This window comes from Heterodontus francisci, chromosome 13, assembly GCF_036365525.1.
Source record: "Heterodontus francisci isolate sHetFra1 chromosome 13, sHetFra1.hap1, whole genome shotgun sequence".
NCBI classification, from domain to species: Eukaryota; Metazoa; Chordata; class Chondrichthyes; order Heterodontiformes; family Heterodontidae; genus Heterodontus; species Heterodontus francisci.
The window spans coordinates 80,018,862-80,044,126 of record NC_090383.1 but is presented as its reverse complement, the minus strand read 5'-3'; the positions used below and the strand labels follow the sequence as shown (position 1 = coordinate 80,044,126).

General features: G+C 42.7%; 1 protein-coding gene across 1 annotated transcript in view; it reads left to right on the top strand.

The window, feature by feature from the left end:
* The window catches only part of ush2a (Usher syndrome 2A (autosomal recessive, mild)), a 1,262,450-nt gene that overhangs the window by 137,995 nt on the left and 1,099,190 nt on the right, over positions 1-25,265 (top strand). Inside the window, exons 7-8 of the mRNA XM_068045693.1 lie at positions 3,559-3,746; positions 11,631-11,852. Coding sequence (XP_067901794.1) covers positions 3,559-3,746; positions 11,631-11,852 — 410 coding nt within the window. The remainder of the gene's footprint in view (positions 1-3,558; positions 3,747-11,630; positions 11,853-25,265) is intronic.

The following is a 25,265-nucleotide window of genomic DNA, read 5'->3' as shown; positions in this document are numbered from 1 at the left end:
CACACCTTAAACCTATGTCCCTCACACCTTAAACCTATGTCCCCTAGTAATTGACTCTTCCACCCTGGGAAAAAAGCTTCTGACTATCCACTCTGTCCATGCCACTCATAACAGTTTATTTATTTAGAGATACAGCACTGAAACAGGCCCTTCGGCCCACCGAGTCAGTGCCAACCAAGAACCACCCATTTATACTAACCCTACAGTAATCCCATATTCCCTACCACCTACCTACACTAGGGGCAATTTACCTATCACCTGCAAGTCTTTGGCGGTGGGACGAAACCAGAGCACCCAGCGAAAACCCACGCAGTCACAGGAAGAACTTGCAAACTCCGCACAGGCAGTACCCAGAATTGAACCCAGGTCCCTGGAGCTGTGAGGCTGCGGTGCTAACCACTGCGCCACTGTGCCGCCAGAGAAAGTGTCATGGGATCTTTTATATCCACCTGAGAAACAAGGCCTTAGTTTAACATCCCCCTAAATGTCAAATATGTCCCAACCTGTTGGCTTTCATTAGAAAATGAAGTAAAAGATGATTGATATGATGAAAACTGTGCAAAATAAAATGTTTTATTACTGATATAAATGACATGTAAACCCTCAGGTGCCCATCCAATTTCCTTTTGAAATCATTGATCGTCTCTGCTTCCACCACCCTCGTGGACAGTGAGTTCCAGGTCATTACCACTTGCTGTGTAAAAAAAAATTCTTCCTCACATCTTCCCTGCATCTCTTGCACAAAACCTTAAATCTGTGTCCCCTAGTCCTTGTACCATCAGCTAATGGGAACAAATTTTCTTCGTCTAAATCTGTCATAATCTTGTACATCTCTATCAAATCTTGCCTCAATCTCCTTTGCTCCAAGAAGAGCAACCTCAGCTTCTCCAACCTAACCTTGTAGTTGGATTTCATTACAGCCTAGGTCCAGACATGGACATGGACAAGGACAAAAGAGCTGAATTCCATAGTTGAGGTGAGAGTGACTGCTCTTGACAGCAAGGCAACATTTAACCGAGTGTGGCACCAAGGAACCCAAGTAAAACAGAAATTGATGGGAATTAGGGGGAAAACTGTCCGCTGGCTGGAGTCATAACCAGCACATAGGAAGATGGTTATGGTTGTTGGAGGCCATTCATCTCAGCCCCAGGACATCACAGCAGGAGTTCCTCAGGGCAGAGTCCTCGGCCCAACCATCTTCAGCTGTTTCATCAATGATCTTTCCTCCATCATAAGGTCAGAAGTGGAGATGTTCACTGATGGTTGCACAGTATCCACTTCCGTCTGCAACTCTTCAGATAATAAAGCAGTCTGTGCCCGCATGCAGCAAGACCTGGACAACATTCAGGCTTGAGCTGATAAGTTGCCAGTAACATTCGTGCCACACAAGTGCCAGGCAATGGCCATCTCCAACAAGAGAGATTCTAACCATCTCCCTTGATGTTCAACAGTATTACCATCACCGAATCCCCCACCATCAACATCCTAGTGTTACCAATGACCAGAAACATAACTGGACCAGCGAAATAAATACTCTGACTACTACAGGAGGTCAGAAGCTGCGTGTTCTGAGGTAAGTGACTCACCTCCTGACTCCCTAAAGCCTTTTCCACCATCTACAAGGCACAAGTCTGGAGTGTGATGGAATACTGTCCACTTGCCTGGATGAGTGCAGCTCAAAAACATGCAAGAAGTTTGACATCATTCAGGTCAAAGCAACCCACTCGATTGGCATCCCTTCCACCACCTTAAAAACTCACTCTCTCCATTACTGGCACACCAAGGCAGCAGTGTCCACAATCTACATGATATACTGCAGCAACTTGCCAAGGCTGTTTTGATAGAACCTTCCAAACCTGCAACCTCTACCACTTAGAATGATAAGGGCAGCTGACACATGGGAACACCACCAGTTCCAGGTTCCTCTCAAATCACACACCATCCTGACTTGAAAGTATATTGCTATTCTTTCATCGCCACTGTAATTCCTTTCCTAGCAGCACTAAGGCAGTACCTTCACCACACGTACTGCAGCAATTCATGAAGGCAGCACATCACCAATTTCCCAAGGGCAATTAGGGATGGGCTTGCCAGTGGCACCCACATCATGTGAATGCTTTAAAAAAATTACTTGATTGGGCATTTTAAGCGAATAAAACAGTTTGGTTGTCATGAGTTACATATTAGAATACCCCCTGACAGATTCTGGCCAGTGTTACACATGAAAGATGGCCACTCAGGTGGAGCTCGAGATAGTGATTTGCCTATAGAACTATGCACTACTACTTTCAGAAGAAGAGAAAGTCAGAAGGAAAATTAGAGTGTAAAAAGTGGTTGATTGCCTTGAGGTGACTAGAGGTTTGGTTGCAAGACTAAAGAAGCTAGTGGTTTTTTTTTATTCATTTGTGGGATGTGGGCATTGTTGGCTAGGCCAGCATTTATTGCCCATCCCTTGAACTGAGTGGCTTGCTAGACTATTTCAGAGGGCATTTTAAGAGTCAACCACATTGCTGTGGGTCTGAAGTCACATGAAGGCCAGACCAGGTAAGGATGGCAGATGTTCTTCCCTGAAGGACATTAGTGAACCAGTTGGGTTTTTACGACAAGCGACAATGGTTTCATGGTCACCATGAGACTAGCTTTTAATTCCAGATTTATTAATTGAATTCAGATTTTACCATCTGCCGTAGTGGGATTCAAATCCATATCCCGTTAACTCTGCTTCTCTTTCCACAGATGCTGCCAGACCTGCTAAGTATTTCCAGCACTTTCTGTTTTTATTTCAGATTTCCAGCATCCGCAGTATTTTGCTTTTATCTTCCTGTTTCTCAGCCTGCAGTTCATGTGGTTTAGCCTTCATTAAAGTTCTTCTTATTGTTATGGATGTTTAAAACAGATTTTCCCTTCACGTGAATGAATTATCATTTCCTTCATTTGAAGCCATAGTTTTGGTGCCTGCTGTAGACTCTGCTCCCTTGTCACTAATGCCTCCCCCACTTGGGAGTACAAGGCCTTAATAAATGGCAGAGTAGGGAATGATCAAGGTGGCTGTGCATGATGAAAACCTCTTTAACAGTTAGTATCCTGAGGTGATATTCCTCTGTATTTTGCAAGAAATTCCTGTGTTTATATGGAAGATAATTTAATTCAAACAGATACAGGAGAATGTTACCAATAGTAGGAAGTGTAATCTTTTCTTGTGTGAATGAACAACTGAAATTATAGTGAATACAGAAGAACAGACAAACGCATTTGGCCACCATAGTCATTGGTCCTGAAATTCATAGGGCATCTCCACACCCAGCACTGACCTTGACATCATTGGCCTTATTCCATGACCCCTTACAAGACTGACTGACGAATCCCATAAGTGGCAGGGGCCTAGTACAACTGGAAATGTGGGCCATTCAATGATAGATCTTTAGGCTAATTTTTATGAAAAGGCAGTTTTATGGAATATGTCGTCATCTTCAACAATGTTCGCAACTTTAATAGTATTAAAATGTTTGTGCAAATTCACAAAATTAATTAAAATTTTGTTTCCCTTTTACATCGTAGGTTTTCTATATTATTTTGCAGTTTAGTAGCCCTCAGCCAGAAGTTGTTCAGATTCAAAGGAAAAAGACCAGAGACTCTGAGTGGCTAGATTGGCAGTATTTTGCTAGAGACTGCACAAGTGTTTTTGGAATGGCCAATAATAGCCCCCTGGAACATCCCGATTCTGTGAATTGCCTTCAGTTTCCTCGGTATGTTTGTGCTCTTTGAAACCACAATTGAGAATAGTATTTTCAGATTGCGGTGTAGCTATAGTATCTAATTTGCTTAGCAGCATTCCATAAAAGGGCTTGATTGAGATTAACCCATGGCTGAAACTGTATGATAATTTTTAATTATTTATAAAATAATATTTTATGTCGTAATCTGTTTGTCATCTTGTTTTTTAAAAATGCGTAATTTCAGAGCACTAAACTATTTTCTATTCATTTATGTATGACTATCCAGCTTTATGTCATAATAGAACCTGTTTATCTATTTTAAAGCTCCAGACTTAGCCACAACTAAGTTCAATGTAATATCACATGCACAACCAAATTATTTCATATCTAACTTATGTGTGAATTATGGGATGATTATTCCTATGAATATATTAGCATGTGAAAAGTGCTGACCATTGAATTGTTAAAAATATTTTCACACCTGCTTTTCAACATTTCTACAACCCTCTCTTTCTCAGTAGTTTATTTAACCTCTATCCTGTGCATCTGTCTGTTCTCATTTTCCTTGATTTCCTTTTTATTTCAATTTTAGTTCTGCTCCTACCCGTATCCATTTATTTTATAAGCCTGCTTTATGTCATAACCTACTTAAATAAATTGGCTGATAAATTGGGTATGATAATAAGAAGGCTGTACTCTACTACAGATATAAAAGAATGTACAGGGCCACAGAGCACTTCTTCATTAACATTGCTCATAGATAAAATAGAAAGCTGTGAAGTAGCCCGTGATGTTTATTTTGATATAAAATAGGAACTGATGTAGGCCATTTAGCCCCTTGAGCCTGCTCTGTTGTTCAGTGAAATCTTGGGCTGGAATTTAAACCCTCCCACAGTATTTGGCTGTGTGTGTTTAACAGAGGGCAATAGCTGGAGTGTTAAGCTCCAAAATGGCAGCTCTGGCATCAAATCAGCATCACATGCTGTTTGACATCACAATCTATCTACTCTGCATGTTTATGGCAGACGCTCCTTGCATGTGTGCTAACGCCCTCAGCAAAATGGCATCTGGCGCGGATTGCACCAGAAGTATGTACGTGCGCCACAAATGCCATCTGGAAGCCAAATCAGCACTCATAGCATCGAGAAAAAAGATGCTGAGGAGCTGACTTTTGTGGCCTTTAATCCATATCCTTTTCCAAACCATTGGTTGAGCTATTTATTGACATCATAGCACTAATTTTGTGAGAATAGCAAAAATGGAATTGAGCTGATCCATAACACAGACTCAGCTGTGCCAGTCGCACATCGGTAGCTATGATGAATTTACAACAAGTCCCTCCTCTTTATTTGAATAGATAAGCCCAGAGAACTTGGTGTTTAGCATACTTCGCTAAAGTGTACTATCTGCTAGCAACTCTTAAAAAGCTGCAGCTTTCCATTAAAGAATAATTTGTGGTACTGGTAGAAAAGGATATGGTTCACAATGGCACAGTGAAGCCTACTTCCTTTAATGCTAAAGAGTTAGAGGCCAAATGAGGGTGAATTTATTAGGGGCAGAAGGCCACCCTGCAGTACAAAGCAGAGGTGAAAGTTGCATGGAGTGAAGTTATTGATCCACTCAATACCGTCATTCAGGTTCTTTTCATCTGATTGTAAAATAGCAAGAAATCTGCTGGTATCTGGAGCAAGGCAAAGATGAGTGTTCTACTCACGTTTGCATGTTTTTGTGAAGCTCAACAAACATGGCACAAATCTAAGTTTGGAACTCCTGCATTCTCTGGGTGGTACCATTTGGTAACTGTACTCAATTATTGTGCTTTTGCACATGTTTTTTCCAAAGCCGGTGTCAGTTCAAGTACCAGGCATGTAACTTTTCACAGAGTGCTTTATTTTTTAATGGATGATTTGGAGCAAAAACTAAAGTTGTGCGAATGGTATATGTAGACTCATTTCAATCCTTAAATAACAATAAAATATTCCATATCAAATTTCATGCATTAAGGTGAAGCTCCACCACAACACAAACCTCCCAAATTAAAAATAGAGTGCATACTGAGTCCCTGCACCCTGCACCTGGCAGATTCAGAAGTACTTCATAAAGTGGTTTCTGTTGCATATTTTTTCAGTCTTCATTTCCCTCTTTGCTGCATTTTGCTCCAGGCATTAGTTGGTTTTGCTAGGTAATCCTCCATTTTGTATTTTTGCTTATTTTTTTCCCCATGGCAAAATGTCTTTGATTATTCATGGTTGCCGCTGGCATTTAAATCACATTACACAAGGAAGTGATGATGGGTTGTCTTTAGCATGAATTCAGCTCTCTGTACTATGTTGGCATATTGCCCAAGGAGTTCCAGTTGCATTGCCTTTTTGCCAGGACTATAGGATCAGTGTCTGATTTGATGTTACAGCCTGAGATAAACAATCTATCTGAGTGTTAATTTCTGTCAGTCAAAGACCTGTGGCAAGTGGGCATCTGATAGACATGAAAGGCTACCCAGCAATACCTGGTGGCCTTCCAGCGCACCGAGGGAGGGGGGGGGTGCCTGACAATCAATCACCCTGTGCCCGATTGAGGGCCGCCCCTGCTTCCCCAACTGCCCCCAGGACCCCAAGATGCCCCCTTCCCCCCAAACGACCACCCTTGCCTTGCCAGGCCGCAACTTATCTGCCCGGTGAGGCAAACCAAACTTACCTCGGTCCCGGCTCCATGTCCTTGGCTGGGCTGCAGTCCCAGCAGTGGCCACGGCTCCTGGTGATGCTGCTGGGACTAACAGCTGCCGGCCAATGATTGGCCGGCAGCTCATTGAGGTGGGACTTCCTCAAGCAGGTGCAAGTCCCACCTCTGAACATTTAAAGCCCGGAGACCAGTAAAATGCAGGTCGGATCCCCGGGCTGGGCAGATGTGGGTTCGCCACCAACTCTTACGTCAGTGGCCAGCTCCCGTCCGCCCGTCGTTTAATCCAGCCCAGTATGTCTTTAATAATGAGTAAGGAGTCAAATTTAGTTTGCAGTCTAACAGTGCGTAAACGTTTATCTAATAACAACCATAATAATAATGTGATTGAGTTCAGTGTTGTATTTGAAAGGGAGAAGGGCGAAACAGCTGCTAAGATTCTAGATATATGTAAGGTTGACTTCAACAGGATGAGACAAAACCTGTCCACAGGGCCCAATTTTAACCCATTCAAAACCCGCCCACTTGCACAGAGTTATAATCAGGCCCATCGGAAACTGAACAAATCTGTTGATGGGTAAAGTGACAGAAGATCAGTGGGAGCTGTTCAAATAAGAAGTTATGTGATACAGAACCACTTATATCCCTAAGGGGAAAGAGTTCTACTTGGCAAAAAAGCTGTGGATGACGAAAGAGATAAGCAACAGGATAAAACTAAAAGAAAAAGCATACAAAAATGTAACAAATAGCACATATCCAAGTGAATGGGCACATATCCAAGTGAATGGGTGAGATACAAAGAACAGCAAATGGTGACCAAACAAAGGATAAGAGCTGCAAAAGGGAGTGTGTAAAGAAACTTGCAAAGGATATCAAAAACTTTTACAATTAGGAAAAATACAGTGGTTAAGAGCAGTTTGGGCCCCATAAAAACTGACAATGGTGATATAAATTAAATTAAGGAAATGGTGGACCTGTTAAATAATTACTTTGCATCAGTATTTACTGTAGGGGAAGAGAATAGCATGCTCGACATTCCAAAGAAACTAATATTGAATCAGGGATGGGGAGTCACCAAAATTAACGCAAACAAATTATCAGCAATGAAGAAAATAATGACACTAAAGAGTAACAAATCCCTGGAACCAGATGGTTTTTATCCCAGGATTTTAAAGGAAGTATGTGAGAATATTGCTGATTCCGTAACTATAATCTTCCAAAGTTCTATTGATTCAGGAACTGTTCCGTGGAACTCTGCTATTTAAGAAAGGTGAGAGAAGGAAATTACAGGCTGGTTCACCTGACATCTGTTGTCAGAAAATTACTAGAGTCTATAATTAAGGGTGTAGTGGCTGAACACCTTGAAAATAAGTAGGAATAAATGGGTCTTTTTCTGAGTGGCAGGCAGTGACTAGTGAGGTACCGTAGAGATCAGTGCTAGGACCTCAGATATTCACAATATATATTAATGATATAGCTGAAGGAATTAAATGCAATATATCCAAGTTTGCAGACGACACAAAGCTGGGTGGGAGTGTGAGCTGTGAGGAGGATGCAGAGAAGCTCCAGTGTGATTTGGACAGGTTGAGTAAGTGGACAAATACATGGCAAATGCAGTATAATGTGGATAAATATGAGGTTATCCACTTTGGTGGCAAAAACAGAAAGGCAGATTATTTCTGAATGGCGATAGATTGGGAAAGGGGGAGGTACAGCGAGACCTGGGTGTCCTTGTGCACCAGTCGCTGAAAGTAAGCATGCAGGTGCAGAGCAGGCAGTTAAGAAGGCAAATGGTATGTTGGCCTTCAAGCGAGACGATTCGAGTACAGGAGCAAGGTTGTCTTGCTGCAATTATACAAGGCCTTGGTGAGACCACATCTGGAGTATTGTGTGCAGTTTTCGTCTCCTTATCTGAGGAAGGATGTTCTTGCTATGGAGGGAGTGCAGCGAAGGTTCACCAGACTGATTCCTGGGATGGAAGGACTGACGAATGAAGAGAGATTGGGTCGATTAGGCTAGAGTTTAGAAGTATGAGAGGGGATCTCATAGAAACCTACAGAATTCTAACAGGACTTGACAGACTAGATGTAGGAAGGATGTTCCCGATGGCGAGGGAGTCCAGGACCAGGGATCGCAGTCTAAGGATAAGGGGTAAGCCATTTAGGACTGAGATGAGGAGGGATTTCTTCACCCAGAGAGTGTTGAACCTGTGGAATTCTTTACCACAGAAAGCAGTTGAGGCCAAATCATTAAATATATTCAAGAAAGAGTTAGATATAGTTCTTAGGGCTAAAGGGATCAAGGGATATGGGGAGAAAGCGGGAACAGGGTATTGAGTTTGGCTGATCAGCCATGATCGTACTGAATGGCAGTGCAGGCTCGAAGGACTGAATGGACTACTCCTGCTGCTATTTTTCTATGTTTCTATGTTTCTAAAATTTTCAGCAGATCAGAGAGAGCCAGTATAGATTTGTCAAGGGTAGGTCATGTTGGATGAACCTGATTTGAATTTTGTGAACAAGTGACTAAAATATTGGACAGGGGAATATCTATAGATGTTATTTATATGGACTTCAGAAGGTACTCGATAAAGTCTCTCATATTAGCTAAAGTTGAATCTCATGGAACTGAGGGCAAATTATTCACCTGGTTAGGAGATTGGCTGAGCAACAGGAGACAGAAAGTAGGGATAATGGACAGGTACTCAAATTGGCAGAATATGACTAGTGCTGTCCCACAAGTATCTGTGTTGGCCATTAATTGGCCATTAATGATTTAGATAATGGGATAGAGAGCCACATATTCAAGTTTGCTGATAACATAAAGTTAGGCAGCAATGTAAGCAGTGTAGATGGAAGCATAAAATTCCTGAGATATTAATAGATTAAATGAATGGGAAAAACTGTAGAAAATAGGTTACAATATTGGGAAGTGTGAGGTCATCCACCTTGGACCTAAAAAGGATAAATCAGAGGACTTCCTAAATGGTGAAAAACTAGAATTAGTGGAGGCCCAAAGAGACTTTGGGATACATGGACATAGATTGTTAAAATGTCATGAACATAAAAAATAATCAAAGGGGCGAATGGAATGCTGAACTTTATGCCTAGAGGAGCAGAATACAAGGGGTTAGATGTCATGTTACAGCTGTACAAAGCCCTGGTTAGACTACAGCTGGAGTACTGCATTCAATTCAGGCCACCACACTTGAGGAAGTATATATTGGCGGTGAGTACAGCATTGATTTGCTAGAATGATACCTGGACTCTCAGGTTTAATTAGGAGGAGAGATTTCATAAACTAGGGTTGTATTCCTTAATATTTAGAAAATTAAGGGGAGATAGGGTAGATAAAGCAAAACTGTTTCTGCTGATTTTGGAATCTAGGACTAGGGGACATGGTCTAACCATTCGACCAAGACCTTTCAGGAGTGAAGTTATGTCACAGTCCTGTAGTTTTTTCGGGAATATGCGGTTTGCCTTTAAGGCTTGCAAGGGATCAGTATTGCTTTAAGAGCCAGCAAGCCTCAGGAGTTATAGAAAGGTGCATTTTTGGTTGCCGTTAGAAACAGCCATTTGGGGACTGTGATTCAAAGGGTGCATTCTCGTTACCATAGATATAGCCACTGGGAGTGAGCCTGATGCGATACATTTGTTTTAATTCAGTTTTGAACTGGCTTTTAGTGAGACAGTTTGTTCTAACAGTCAGAAGACATAGACACAGAGGACACAACTATCATGAGCACACCTGAAAAAGAGCTCTCAACAATTAAACTGAAGGAAGAGGATTTTAGTCTGTTTATTATTTTCTCTCAAAATTCTAAAACAAAAGTGTCAAGCCAAAACAGAGATCGCTGGTAATTTAAATTGAAGGAAGGGAAATTAGACTGTGACAATCTTCTATCCCTCAAAAACTCTGAAGTGATTCTGTTGAAAGCGTTTGCCAGTCATTAATTGTTGAAATTCGCTGGAGAAGGAAAGCAACATCCTGTGAGGACTTCGAGCATACATCCTGTGAGGACTTCGAGCATACATCCTGTGAGGACTTCGAGCAACATCCTGTGAGGACTTCGAGCAACATCCTGTGAGGACTTTAAGCAACATTGGACTGTAAATTTGCAAGGACTCTTAATTTTTTCTATTTCAAATGTTGTTGATATCTTCATAGCCTTTAAGAATTTAGTTCTTCTAATTGAAGAGTTAATTTATTGATGTAAAGACATCTGGTTTGGTTAGCCTCATCCGGGGGGGGGTAATAGATGGTACAATTTGGCTGGCTCTTTAATTTGGAAAGTTTTTAAATGATATGTTAGGCGATCTGTGGAGCGATGGGATTGAATTATCAGTGCGTCACTCCCACCACAATCAGAATCGTATATTTTGATTGGGGCTTTGACTGGAGTGGTCGGTCCTAACAGTTAGAACACACTTTTATGCACAAATTGTGGTAGAAGGTTGCAACCGTCTTCTGCAAATGGCAGTTGATGCTAGGTCACTTGTAAATTTTAAAACTGAGATTGATAGATTTCTGTTAACTAAAGCTTTAAGGGATATGGGATGAACGTGGGTATATGGAGGTACAGACTCGAGGGGCTCAATGGCCCACTCCTATTCCTATGTCCTGTGTTCCTATGTTGCACCAGATTTTCTGACACTTCCTGCCGACTCTCTACTCGGTGCAGTGAGAAGTCAGCTAGCAGGATTTAAATGAGGCTTGGGAGTTAAAATACCCCTAGCGTCATTTCGAGAGCAGTGGGTGAGTCTTTAATTTACACCACTGCTTTGTAATGGTCTATTTATTCTTTAGTCATTTTTCTCATGTTTTGTGAAATTACAACTATTAGCGACGGTAGCATGCCTGTATTTGAACTATCATGCCATTTTCGTGAATGGATTCCTGTCACTTGACAATGAGTTTACATAGGTTTTGCCAAGGTCATGAGAGTAATAGATTGAAAACTGGCACAATTACGAATGCAGCTGCAATTGCATCTTAATAGCCAATCAAAGATCAGAAATCACAATGGCCTTGAAACAGTTGAAAGAAGTTATATTTGGTCTTCTACATCTGTGGGAAATGAGTGAATGAGGATAAATGATTAACAGGTACATGAAATTACTCATATTAACTAGGGGCTCCAAGTAAATTTTTATTTGTCTGCTGAAGAAGCTATTTTCATTCTGTTCAGGTGTGATGTAATTTTTTTCCTTTCCTTTCAAATTCATTTTTTTTATCCAGCACCATTCCATACTCAGGTGGAAATGTGACTTTCAGTATATTGACTTCTGAACCAAACAGACGTCCTGGGTACAATGACTTTTATAATACTCCAACTCTTCAAGAATTTGTCAAGACTACTCACGTACGAATTCACCTGAGAGGCCAATACCATACCACACAAACGTCAGTGAACTTCAGGCACAGATATTATGGAGTGGATGAAATCATTATAAGTGGAAGGTAAGGTTTGATTAAATATTTAAGAAATATCATTTAAATACTTGCCATGAATATATCACGTTAACCGGGCAGATATTTTCTGTTTAAAATGACCAGTGGAGGATATTTTCCAATTTATCATAGCTAGTTGAGTCACAGCTACCTTCCATTTGAAATATTCTTCCACTTTTCTACATCTTCAGATTATTTTCATGTTAGAGTTGTCATTTAAAATATGTACTGGTCAGTTCTGTAATATGTTTCAATTATAATGAGATACAGGTTTATTTTTATTTGGTCCTTTTCAGTATCAAAAGCCCTCTTTTGTGCTTGTGGAGTTTTCCCTTTGCTTTCATTGGTGGTCTTTTATTAATCTTTTTATTGTTCTTGATACAGTGTGAAAAGAAAAATAAATTACTGGGCTTGGAAATACCTGTCATATATAGTTGAAATATGTAACTGATGCACTTCATATGAATATCAATGTAACACAAATATTCATGCAATAGATGCATTCAGAACCCTTTACACTTGGTGGAATATTATCAAAACCATTTCATTATTACTGACCATTATTATCAAGGACAAAAATATTTATAAGCCGATTTTAACGCTCGTACCAATGCCATTATCTCTTGCTATATACATCACTTCTGTGAATGCACTGGAAGTGATTGAAAACAGAGCTAACTTGCTGTAAGAGGTAACTTCTACAGGTCTCAGCTGTACAGTTCAGATTGTTCATGGTTGGGAAAGCTTTAAAATGGCATTTACTTGAAAACATAACCCCTCCAGTAGATATGTAACCCCTCCAATAGGTATGTTACCTAATTACTGTGTACAGAAAGTCTACAGAGCAACTATATTTCTGTTGCCTTTAAGCAGTCCAAGCAGCTGCTATAAAACCTTACAAAAGAAAGAATTCAATTCAATATCAGATTCACGATCCTAGTCTATATCCTGGGTTTGGACTGCCATTTAGACTGTTGTGTTCCACTGCTGATCATATGCTAGGTCCCTAAATAGGCCCATGGCACCAGAACTCTGATGATTAGAGATCCACATCCAATTCTTCCCTCCTTTGTGTCAATGGCCTTGTAAAGAGCAGGTGGAGACTAGGCATTTGATAAGGTCCCCCATGGTAGACTTATGGAGAAAGTCAGGAGGCATGGGATAGTGGGGAATGTGGCCATTTGGATTAAGAATTGGCTAACTGATAGAAGGCAGAGAGTGGTCTTAGATGGTAAATACTCAGCCTGGAGCCCAGTTACCAGTGGCGTGCCACAGGGATCAGTTCTGGGTCCTCTCCTGTTTGTGATTTTTATTAACGACTTGGATGAGGAAGTCGAAGGGTGGGTCAGTAAATTTGCAGATGATACAAAGGTTGGTGGAGTTGTGGATACCGAGGAGGGCTATTGTCGTCTGCAAAGGGACTTGGATAGGTTGCAGTGCTGGGCTGAAAAGTGGCAGATGGAGTTTAACCCTGAAAAGTGTGAGGTCGTCCATTTTGGAAGGACAAACACGAATGCAAAATACTGGGTTAACGGTAGGGTTCTTGGGCATGTGGAGGAGCAGAGAGACCTTGGGGTCTATGTGCATAGATCGTTGAAAGTTGCAACTCAGGTGGATAGGGCTGTGAAGAAGGCATATGGGGTGTTAGCGTTCATTAGCAGAGGGATTGAATTTAAGAGCCGTGAGGTGATGATGCAGCTGTACAGGAACTTGGTAAGGTCTCATTTGGAGTACTGTGTGCAGTTCTGGTCGCCTCATTTTAGGAAGGATGTGGAAGCCTTGGAGAGGGTGCAGAGGAGATTTACCAGGATGTTGCCTGGAATGGAGAATAAGTCTTACGAGGAAAGGCTGAACATTCTAGGCCTCTTCTCATTAGAACGGAGAAGGATGAGGGGTGACATGATAGAGGTTTATAAGATGATCAGGGGAATAGATAGGGTAGACAGTCAGAAACTTTTTCCCCGGGTGGAGCAAAGCGTTACAAGGGGTCATAAATTTAAGGTGAAGGGTGGGAGATATAAGGGGGATGTCAGGGGAAGGTTCTTTACCCAGAGAGTGGTCGGGGCATGGAATGCCTTGCCTGGGGAAGTTGTTGAGTCAGAAACTTTAGGGACTTTCAAATGGCTTTTAGATAGGTATATGGATAAAGGAGAATGATGGGGTATAGATTAAATTGTCCTTGACAGAGGACAAAGGATCGGCACAACATCGTGGGCCGAAGGGCCTGTTCTGTGCTGTATTTTTCTATGTTCTATGTTCTATGTTCTATGGCCATCCTTGAAACCTTAGTGGTAATTCGGATCCCAATCTAATTTTTGTCTGTGCCAGCAATCAACTGTCAAATTGTATTGGGAGTTCTCTGGAATTGCTGTGAATTGCCTTGCTAACTTTCTACTTCTGGGGTTGTTTCTCAGTAATTTAAGTCCCAGGATGATAAAAAAAAATGCATTATTAATGTTTAATTTGTTCACCCGTTTTGAACTTCAAAAAGGCAACTACAAAACTCAAAGGTATATTTTTTGCCAGATGTTCACTCGAACAATTACAGCGAAATGCTCTATAAAGTGGGGGAAACTGTTTTGGAAAAAGAAATAATGGCCATAAATATTATTCAAAGTTTTCTGTCCATTCTAAAAAATGTGTGCTGTCATTAATAGAAAAAAAGGATGGAGTTCGCCATGCACAATTAACCTATGTCCGTTGTGTGCTGCGTGCTAATTTAAATGATAGTGGCATGTAGCAATGCACTGTTGAGTGGCTGCAATCTTCAGCAGGGGGCTCAAGTTGATGCAAAGCTAACACCACTTCAAGCTAGCCTGCACTACTTAAAACCAGCTTGCACCTCTTAAAGGCGACGTGCATTCTGGCTGGAACAGGTGCTGGAAGTGGCGTCTGACTTGCAAGAAGAGTGACTAATGGCAGGGTAGAGGAGAGACAGTGCTCCAAGATTCTCATACACTGCACTGGAGGCCTTGGTTCAGGAGAGGAGGAGGTCAGGAAGCCTTCCAGACAAACATTGTTAAATCAGTGGGAGCAGGTAGCCATCATGGTCAATGCCAGCTGTCTAGTCCCAAGGACCTGGATGCAATGGAGCAAAACGTTCTGTGACCTCACATGAGTGGTCAAGGTTAGTGAATGAATCTTCAAATGCCATCTCCTAACAGTTGAACGAGACTCACACTCTGCTCGATTTACCACACCCCCATCACTCACCTACCAACAATCTCTATGAATCATGACTCATATCTAACATTCATAGCTTCACCTCACCCTCACACAATTAACACACCTACATCTCGCAGCTTGCACATGCTACCAGCTATTCAAGCATGACAGCCACGTCACCCAAACAGATTACACCACACTCAGTGACACACTTCTTTGTCTGTTGCAGGACAAGGTGTTGCAAAACTGGAAGTAGCAGCACCTAACTGGCAGGAGAAAGGCACAGCTGCACGTCCTCGCCCCCATGGAGAAGACGGTGCTTGGTATGATTGAACTGGCTGTGACTGAGGCTGTGGCCAGTGGCAGGGCTGAAACTATCAACGATGGTGGTATGCTCATTTCTAATCCTCCTTCTCACATCCCACTGCCTCCTCATCCCATAATCTGTTCTGATTTACAAGCTTCAGATGGTGTAAGCGTGCACCTCTTGCATTCCACTCCTTCCCTCACCACAATCCTACACTTGTGCCTTTCTCCTTTCGGATACCCAAGAAGTGTCGCCTTTCCAGGCATTGTCAGAAGAGAAAGAGGTGGAAGAGCAGGAAGGCAGCAATGAAGAAGAACTAACATTCACAGCCATCAACTCAAATACTGACACTACAGACTGAATTTAATGCTGGTGGCGGTGCCCTGATGGCAGGCCAGAAAGCTGGGGTAACCCGCCACAGCTGTTTCCGGGAGCCCCGATGCGATTCTGTGCTCATCAGGCAATTAACTTCCTGGCTTTGGGGCTTCCGTCCCTTCAAGGGCGAATATCCTGTCTCCAAGACCTGCTGGTCAGTCAGAGGGCTGGCAGCTCTACAGTCCCAACTGTGTCACTTGGAGTGGTGGCCACTGCTGGAAATGCACCCAGCCAGGACCAGCTAGCTGGGAACAGGCCCAGGAAGCCAGGTAAGTGGGGCCAGGCTCGCCGCGGCCCATCAGGCAGGTCTTAGTGAGGGGCCAAGGAGGGGTAGTTGGTGAGGGCAAGGGTTGGGTATTTCAGCAGGGGTGGTCCTCCATGGGCCACAGAGTGCCCAATCAGGAGGACCCTCCACACCTAAGCCCGCAGTGTAGCCGCCAGCTTTTACCAGCGGCAGTGGGAAAGGCCCGTAAGTGCCCTTAATTATCTACTTTACGGCTTCAATTGGCCTCTGGGCGGGAAGGCCACCTTGGACCTTCCCCACCCCTGACTGTATTGGACGGAGTCAGGAAGGCGACAGGCACTCCATCCCACGCCTTCCCTCCCAATTCTACAGCCGCCTCGCTACCCACGCCTATGGGCTGGATTAAATTCCTCCCTGCGTGTGCAGATAGATCACTTAAAACTATAGTCAGTTCTGTGACTGGCAAAATTTTATGTTGGGATACTCACCTGCAAAATATTTCCTTTTCTCTCAGTTCTCTCCTGCTTTTTTCTTTGGGGGTCATTTTAACTTTGCATAAAAGTGTATAAACCAGGTGATAGCGAATCCAATAGTTAATGGAAATGAAAATTAGATGAGATGAAAAACAGACTGCTGATTCACTATCATCTGTTTTATGCTACTGCATAAAGTCAAAATTACCCCCTTTGCCTATTTCTTCTTTTCGTTCAGGTGGTAAGTGGGACATGGTGCAAAAGAGAAAAGAGCCATAAGCTACATTTTAAATGGCTCTTGCAGGGAAAATCCCTTTCCCCAATCACTCATACTTCCCCAACCCAGTTACTGTCTTCATTCCCCACCCTTTCATTTTCTCTCTACCTATTCCTCTTCTTACCACTCTTTCACTCCCATCATTACCAATATCTCTTCTCCTCAGTGATACCTATTGAACCTCTGTTTCCTCCCTGCCCCTTCCTCTGTTACTCACCTCCATCTACTTTCTTCCTCTCCCATTTCCTACACCTATGTGTGGTTGTCAAGTGACCAGACGCCCCTTGCCTTCAACCAATTTTCTTTCATTCTTCTTTATCATAGTCATGAATTTATTTATGGCACAGAAGGAGGCCATTCGGCCCATCAAGTCCATGTCAGCTCTCCGTGGAGCAATCCAGGCAGACTCACTGCCCCACTCGATCTCCGTAGCCCAGCAGATTAATTTCATTCAAGTATCCATCCATTTTCCTTTTGAAATCATTGATTGTCTCTGTTTCCATCTTCCACCACTGTCTTGGGCAGTGAGTTCCAGGCCATTACCACTCGCTGCCTAAAAAGTTCTTCCTCACATTTCCCTGCATCTCATGCCCAAAACTTTCAATCTGTGTCACCTAGTCCTTGTACCTTGGGAAGTTTTTCCTTGTCTAACTTATCTAAGCCTGTCATAATCTTGTACACCTCTATCAAATCTCCCCTCAATCTCCTTTGCTCCAGAGAGAACAACCCCAGCTTTTCCTGCCTAAACTTGTAACTAAAATCCCCCATCCCTGGAACCATTCTGGTAAATCTCCTCTGCACCCTCACATCCTTCCTAAAGTGTGGTGACCAGAACTGGACACAATACTCTAGTTGGGGCCTACACTGAGCTTTATAAAGGTTCAGCATAACTTCCCTGCTTTTGTACTCAATGCCTCCAAGATCCCATATGCTTTGCTAACCACTCTCTCAATATGTCCTACTACCTTCAAAGATCGAAACTCATGAACCCGGAGGTCCCTCTGTTCCTGCACACTCTTTAGAACAGCGCCTTTAAGTCTGTATTGCCTCACCATCCCTTCTGCCAAAGTGCATCACCTCATGCTTGTCTGTATTAAATTTCATCTGCCACTTGTCTGCCCATTCTGCTAGCCTATCTATGTCTTGTTCCAGGTGGTTCATATCATCCTCACTGTTTGCCACTCCTCCAAGTTTGGTATCATTTTCAAATTTTGAAATTTTTTATATATGTAGCAAAAAAAAGCAAAAAGCAGTGGTCCGAGCACTGACACTTGGGGAACAGAACAGCACTGTCTACCATCCTCCAGTTTGAAAAACAGCTATTTACCAATACTCGCTGTTTTCTGTCTTTAAGCCAATTTTTTATCCAATTGGACACTGACCTTCCTATTCCATGAGCCTCAATTTTGTTAACCAACCTTTATGTTGTACTTTTTCAAATGCATTCTTAAAATCCATAAGGACAACATCCACTGCATTCCGTTCATCAACCACCTCTGTTACTTAATCAAAAAATTTAATTAGATTAGTCTCTTCTTTTTTCCCTTACTATCTGCCTCTTCTACAATCCTCTGAGGAGATGTTTAGGTTGGTAAATGCCTCATCCATACCTCTTCCATCTATGTTTTTTGGACACTGACTGTTTGGAAGTTACCCTTCAGTATGAAAAATGGACACTTTCCTCTGCATATAAGAGCAATTCGTAGAAGGTTCAAACGAATTATTTAATTTGTGTGACCCTGCCAAATGACGCAGGTGTGGGTGGCAACCCTAGATATGTGAGAGTGCGGATAGCTGGCCTAGTTTTCCACCCACAAGGAATCACTGCTTCAGTTTTTGATCTTGGTTCTCCCGTCTAGAGGAGATAGCTACTGTATACTGCACAAGTGTCCTGATTTGTCCTGGGTTTCTGTGAATCACTCTGCTGATTCTACTGCTATGCAAGCTCCCAACTCTGATGCTGCAGGCAAATTTCCTAAAATTGTCAGTTAGTCAGCAACATCGAGATTTGAAAGTCTGCATATGTAATCCAGGCTCCTAACGGATAGCTTGTAAGGTGTAGTGAAGAGGTGCCGGTACCTCAAAGTAATCAGAGAAAATCATTAACCGAGTCACTGCACATCACTTCCACTTGCTACCAGAATGGGAATTATATGGTCAGCCCGAAACATACTCAGAAGGATGCATTCAAATCTGTGTGGCTGAAGAGATTGTGCTCTACTTAGTAAACCTTTTGCTGTAGTTCATATTCCTGTGTTAGCTATTTTATTAAGAAAGTATGAGCTAAAGATAACACACTATTGAGTATATAGCATTTCTGATAATGTAAACAGCAATTTAGAAGAACACTACTGATTGTGCTAGAAGTAGCATTTGTACTTTTAGATTTGCTTGACTATAATATAAAAAACATATATACCATAGGCTACCAATTCTGCAGACTAGTTACAATTGGTGGAAATATAATCTGGCAGAACCGAAGCTGCTGCTGCAACTATCAGATGACCCTTTCCCAGATTCTGGGGACATGTTTATTCGAATATGGAAAGGGCACCTGCACCTGTAGCAGCAAACCAGAAATGCTCATTCTGCTGAATGACTGGATCTCAGAGAAGTGCTGTGCTGCTCTGAGAGGAGAGCCCAAAGCCTAGACTGGGCTGAAGAAAATGATGATTATGATTTTTTAAATTCTCCTCAGGTAGCAGATTGGCAGCTTGCCTAAGGTACTTGAAGGAGAGAAAATTGCAGTGCCATGGGAAATGAGCAGGAGAGTGGGACTAATTGAATAGCTCTTTCAAAGAGCCAGCTGAGGCACAATGGGTCGAATGACCTCCTTCTGTGCTGTAAGACTCTATAGCCCTGATATTAACTTGTTGATGTATTGTGAGTGGGGTGGGTGGTGAATCCAATATCACGTGGGAAATCCGGCAGTACGTTCTGAGCACCTGTCAATTACTTTTTAACTCAGAAAGCTCGTTATAACTTTACTCTCGGGTATGGCATCCAATGTGCGGCAGCAGACTTGATGAGGACCTGCATGACACAAATTCACAATTTGGGCCAATCCCAAGATGGAATTTGGAGGAGTTTGGAGTTGGGAAGAAGAGAAGAACTATGTAAATGAATTACATACAAATGGTCAAAGGCTGTGCCGTGCTTCAATGATGCCATGCTTGATATACTGCTGAGGTCAGTGAGGAGCCAGAGAGAGATACTCTTTCCAAGCAACTAGAGGAAGAATCCTGCTGCTGACACTAGGAAGGTGTGACTGGATGGTCCAGGAAGTCAGCATTGTGCCAAACTCCTGGATTCAGTGCAGGAGGAAGCACTTTAATAACCTAACCAGGTTAGGAAAGATGAATACATTTACACATTCATGTCCATCCTGTTGTGCGAATCACCCCACCTCCTCACTCTGTCTTGTCAAGCCTACTCCATCAGTCACTCCTCAGACCCACATACCTTGCACACAAACCATCCCTAGCTTTCTGTGCACTATCTCAAATCCCCCCTATCCATCCACCACTGGTACTCACTCTTAACCATCTGCAATATCATGCCTCTCCCTGATAGTCATCCTCACCAAATGCGCTGGACGCATTACAGACATCGCATTACAGTCACTCCTAGGTCTGTTCTTTCCCCCGTTGCAGGAGAGGAGAGCACAGAACATGAGGGCGAGGGAGAACTGGATTCCTCACAGGAGCTGATTCTTCCTGCGGGTCATGCATACCATGACCCAGCTTAGATACTTGACCGTTGGTCGGACCAGTTAGACAAACAGTTGGGTTTTCACCTGCTGACTCACACTTCACAAGTGAGCAAGAGTACTTGGTGGTGACAGGGATAGCAATGGAGAGGTTGCGTCGAAGGGTGCAGACGTCTCAAAACTCTGTTCAGCTGGACACAGATGCTGTACATTGGGGACCATTGACCAAAAGGAGAATCATTGGGCAGCAGCACAGAATGTGTGATATGCTGACAGGCCTTCCAAGCACACTGACCACGATTACAGCGAGAATGGAGAAGTCCACATCAAGCATGAGTGGGTTAGAGTCATAGAGTTATACAGCACAGAAACAGGCTCTTCGGCCCAACGCGTCTGCGCCGACCAACAAGCACTCATCAATCTAATCCCATTTTCCCACACTTGGCCCGTGGCCTTGTATGCTATGGTGTTTCATGTGCTCATCTAAATACTTCTTAAATGTTTTGAGGGTTCCTGCCTGTACCCCTTCAGGCAGTGTGTTCTAGATTCCAACCACCCTCTGGTTGAAAACATTTTTCCTCAACTCCCCTCTAAACCTCCTGCTCCTTACCTTAAATCTACGCCCCCTGGTTATTGACCCCTTCGCTAAGGGAAAAAGTTTCTTCTTATCTATCCAATCAATGCCCCTCATAATTTTGTACACCTCAATCAGGTCGCCCCTCAGCCTTCTCCGCTTCAAGGAAAACAACCCCAGCCTATCCAGGCTCTCCTCATAGCTGAAATGCTCTAGCCCAGGCAACATCCTTTTGAATCTGCTCTCCAGTGCAATCACATCCTTCCCATAATGTGGTGACTAGAACTGTACACAGTACTCCAGCTGTGGCCTAACCAGCATTTTATACAGCTCTAACATAACCTCCCTGCTCTTATATTCTGTGCCTAGGCTATTAAAGGCAAGTATCCCATATGCATTCCTAACCACCTTATCTACCTGTGCAGCTGCCTTCAGTGATCTAAGGACAAGTACACCAAGATCCCTCTGACCTTCTGTACTCCCTAGGGTCCTACCATCCATGTATATTCCCTTGCCTCTGTTAGTCCTCCCAAAGTGCATCACCTCACATTTCTCAGGATTAAATTCCATTTGCCACTGTTCCGCCCATTTCACCAGCCCATCTATATCATCCTGTAATCTAAGGCTTTCCTCCTCACTATCCACGACACCACCAATTTTCGTGTCAACTGCAAACTTACTGATCGTACTTCCTATATTCACATCTAAATCATTAACTACACTACAAACATTAACGGTCTTATCATCGATCCCCTTGGTACACTACTGGTCACAGGCCTCCACTCGCAAAAACAACCCTGACCATCACCTTCTGCCTCCTTCCACTAAGCCAATTTTGGATTCAATTTGCCAAATTACCCTGGACCCCATGGGTTCTTACCTTCTTAATCAATCTCCCATGTGGGACCTTATTAAAAGCTTTACTGAAGTCCATGTAGACCACATCAATTGCCCTACCCTCATCTACACATCTAGTCACTTCCTTGAAAAATTCAATCAAATTTGTTAGACACAATCTCCCCCTGACAATGCCATGCTGACTATCCCTGATCAATCTCTGCCTCTCCAAGTGGAGATTAACCTTATCTCTCAGAATTTTTTCCAATAGTTTCCCCACGACTGACATTAGACTCACTGGCCTGTAATTACCTGGTTTATCCCTTCTACCCTTGAATAATGGTAGCACATTCGCTGTCCTCCAGTCCTCTGGCACCTCTCCTGTGGCCAGATGGATTTGAAAATTTGTGTTGCCATCTCCTCCCTTGCCTCACCTAGCAGCCTGGGATATATCTCATCTGGGCCTGGGGATTTATCCACCTTTAAGCCTGCTAAAACAGCTAATACTTCCTCCTTTTCAATGCTAATTTTTTCGAGTATATCACAATCCCCCTCCCTGATCGCTACACCGACATCGTCCTTCTCCATAGTGAACATAGATGAAAAGTCATCATTCAGAACCTCACCTATGTCCTCCGGCTCCATACACAGATTGCCACTTTGGTCCTTAATGGGCCCCACTCTTTCCCTGCTTATCCTCTTGCCCTTAATATACTTATAAAATGCCTTGGACTTTTCCTTTATCTTGTCTGCCAATGTTTTTTCATGCCCCCACTTCACTCTCCTAATTACTTTTTTAAGTAACCTCCTGCAATTTCTATACTCCTTTAGAGCCTCCGCTGTTTTCAGCGCTCTGAATCTGCCATAAGCCTCCATTTTTTTCCTTATCTAATGGCCTATATCCCTTGACATCCAGGGATCTCTGGACTTTTTGGTCCTACTCTTCACCTTTATGGGAACATGTTGGACCTGAACTTTCACTATTTCCTTTCTGAATGACTCCCACTGGTCTGATGTAGACTTTCCTACAAGAAGCTGCTCCCAGTCCACTTTGGCCAGATCCTGTTTTATCATATTGAAATCTGCCTTCCCCCAATTCAGTACTTTTATTTCTGGTCCCTCTATGTCCTTTTCCATAACTACCTTAAATCAAGCATCGCTACATCTATGACTAGAATGACCAGCTCTGTGAGCTCTGTGGAACACCAAACACTGCAATCAAATAAATCCATGTACGCCTTGACCATGGCTGTGCACACTCAATGCCAACCTATGGTAGATTGGGAAAATACATGAAAGGATTTGACAGTAGACAGCCAATGGCTAGTATTTAAAGAAGTATTACACGGTTTACAGCAAATATACATTCCTCTAAGACACAAAAACCCAACAGGGAAGGTGAATCAATCGTGGCTAACAAAGGAAGTTAAAGATTGCATTATGTCAGGCAGGCCCCCACCTGCCAAGAATGAGACACATATTTTACCACATGAACATTAAAACTAAAAATTGGTGCTGGGAAGAAAAGAGGGCCTATCGCAAGGAATTGCCAGGTCCCTCGCCGGAAAGACCTTTTTTTTGCATGCTAGCAGACAGTGTTGGAACAAAGGACCCAGTCCTTGCTTCCCCAATACACAGAAGAAGTGGTCAGACCAGTTCAGTCACATGACTAACTGGCCGTTTGAATCTGAACTTGCTGGAGTGTTTGAAACTCAGAAAGCTCTTTTCTCCTGGACTGAGAACACTTCTGTCCTGCCTGCTCCCATCTCTTTCTCACAGAACTGAAGACCCATTAAAGACGCATGAACTCCAACAGAGAAAAGTCTCCTATAGTGAACAAGGTTTAAGAAGAATACTGGGTTCCAACGAGAAGCAAGATTACCTACAATCAAGGACCACAGTGAGCTCGAAGCACAGTAAAAACTCCTCTTCGGAGATTGCCTCAAACTTTTTTGCTTTATTTTTCTTCTGCTCTTTTCTGTCCCTATTTGCATGTGTGTATCACGTATGCATGCTAGCGTGGAGCGCAGCACGTATCCATGAGCGTTAACTGTATTAGAGTTTAAGTTTTAATAAATTTCACTTTTCTTCTTTAAACCTAAGAAAACCTGGTGTGCTCATTTCTTTGCCTTATAATTGGAAAGCGGTGAACAAGGATTCACCAAGGGGAGCTCAAAACACAGTGTGTTTAAAAAATTAAACCCTGTTACAACAAGACCAGGTGAAGACAGTGAAAGACCCCGAGAGAACTTTCTCACCTGGTCGTAACAATTAGGTCAAAGGAAGTGGCTTATAAGGTCACCAAAAAAAGTGGTAAGCACGAGGATTGGGAGCAGTTTAGAGTCCAACAAAGGTGGACCAAGAAACTGATAAAGGGAAAAGAGATTATGAATGCAAGCTAGCTAGAAACATAAAGACAGACTGTAAAGCTTCTTTAAGTATGTGAAAAGGAAAAGATTAACAAGGACGAATGTGGGACCATTGCAGATGGAGACGGAAATTTGTAGTGGAGAATGAGGAAATGGCGGAGAGACTAAACAATTCCTATGTGTCTGTCTCCACGCAGGAAGACACAGAAAATCTCCCAGAAATACTAGGGAACCAAGGAACTTGTAAAAATGAGGAACTGAAAGAAATTAGTATCAATAAAGAGGTAGCACTCGAAAAATTAATTGGATTGAAAGTTGATAAATCCCCTGGGCCAGATGAGCTACATACCAGAGTATTGAAGGAGGTGGCTATTGAGATAGTGGATGCATTGGTGGTTATCTTTCAAAATTCTATAGATTCTGGAAGGGTTCCTGCAGACTGGAAAGTAGTAAATGTAACCCCACTATTTAAGAAGGCAGCAAGAGAGAAAACGGAGAACTACAGACCTGTTAGTTTGACGCAAGTAGTAGGGAAAATGTTAGCATCTATTATGAGAGAACTGGACACTTCAAAAATAATGATATGATTGGACAGAGTCAACATGGATTTGTGAAAGGGAAATCATGTTTGACAAACCTGTTGGAGTTTTTTGAGGATGTTACTTGTAGCATAGATAAAGGAGAACCAGTGGATGTGGTGTATTTGGATTTTCAGAAGGCTTTTGATAAGGTGCCACACAGGAGGTTAGTAAACAAAATTAGAGCACATGGGATTGGGGGTAATATACTGCAATGGATTGAGAATTGGTTAACAGACAGAAAACAGAGAGTAGGAATAAATGGGTCATTCTCAGGATGGCAGGCTGTTACTAGTGGGGTACCGCAAGGATCACCGCTTGGGCCACAGCTGTTCATAATCTATATAAATGATTTGGATGTGGAGACCAATTGTAATATTTCCAAATTTGCTGATGATGCAAAACTAAGTGGGAATGCAAGTTGTGAGGAGGATGCAAGGAGGCTTCAGGGGGATTTGGCCAGGCTAAGTGAATGGGCAAGAGCATGGCAGATGGACTATAATATGAATAAGTG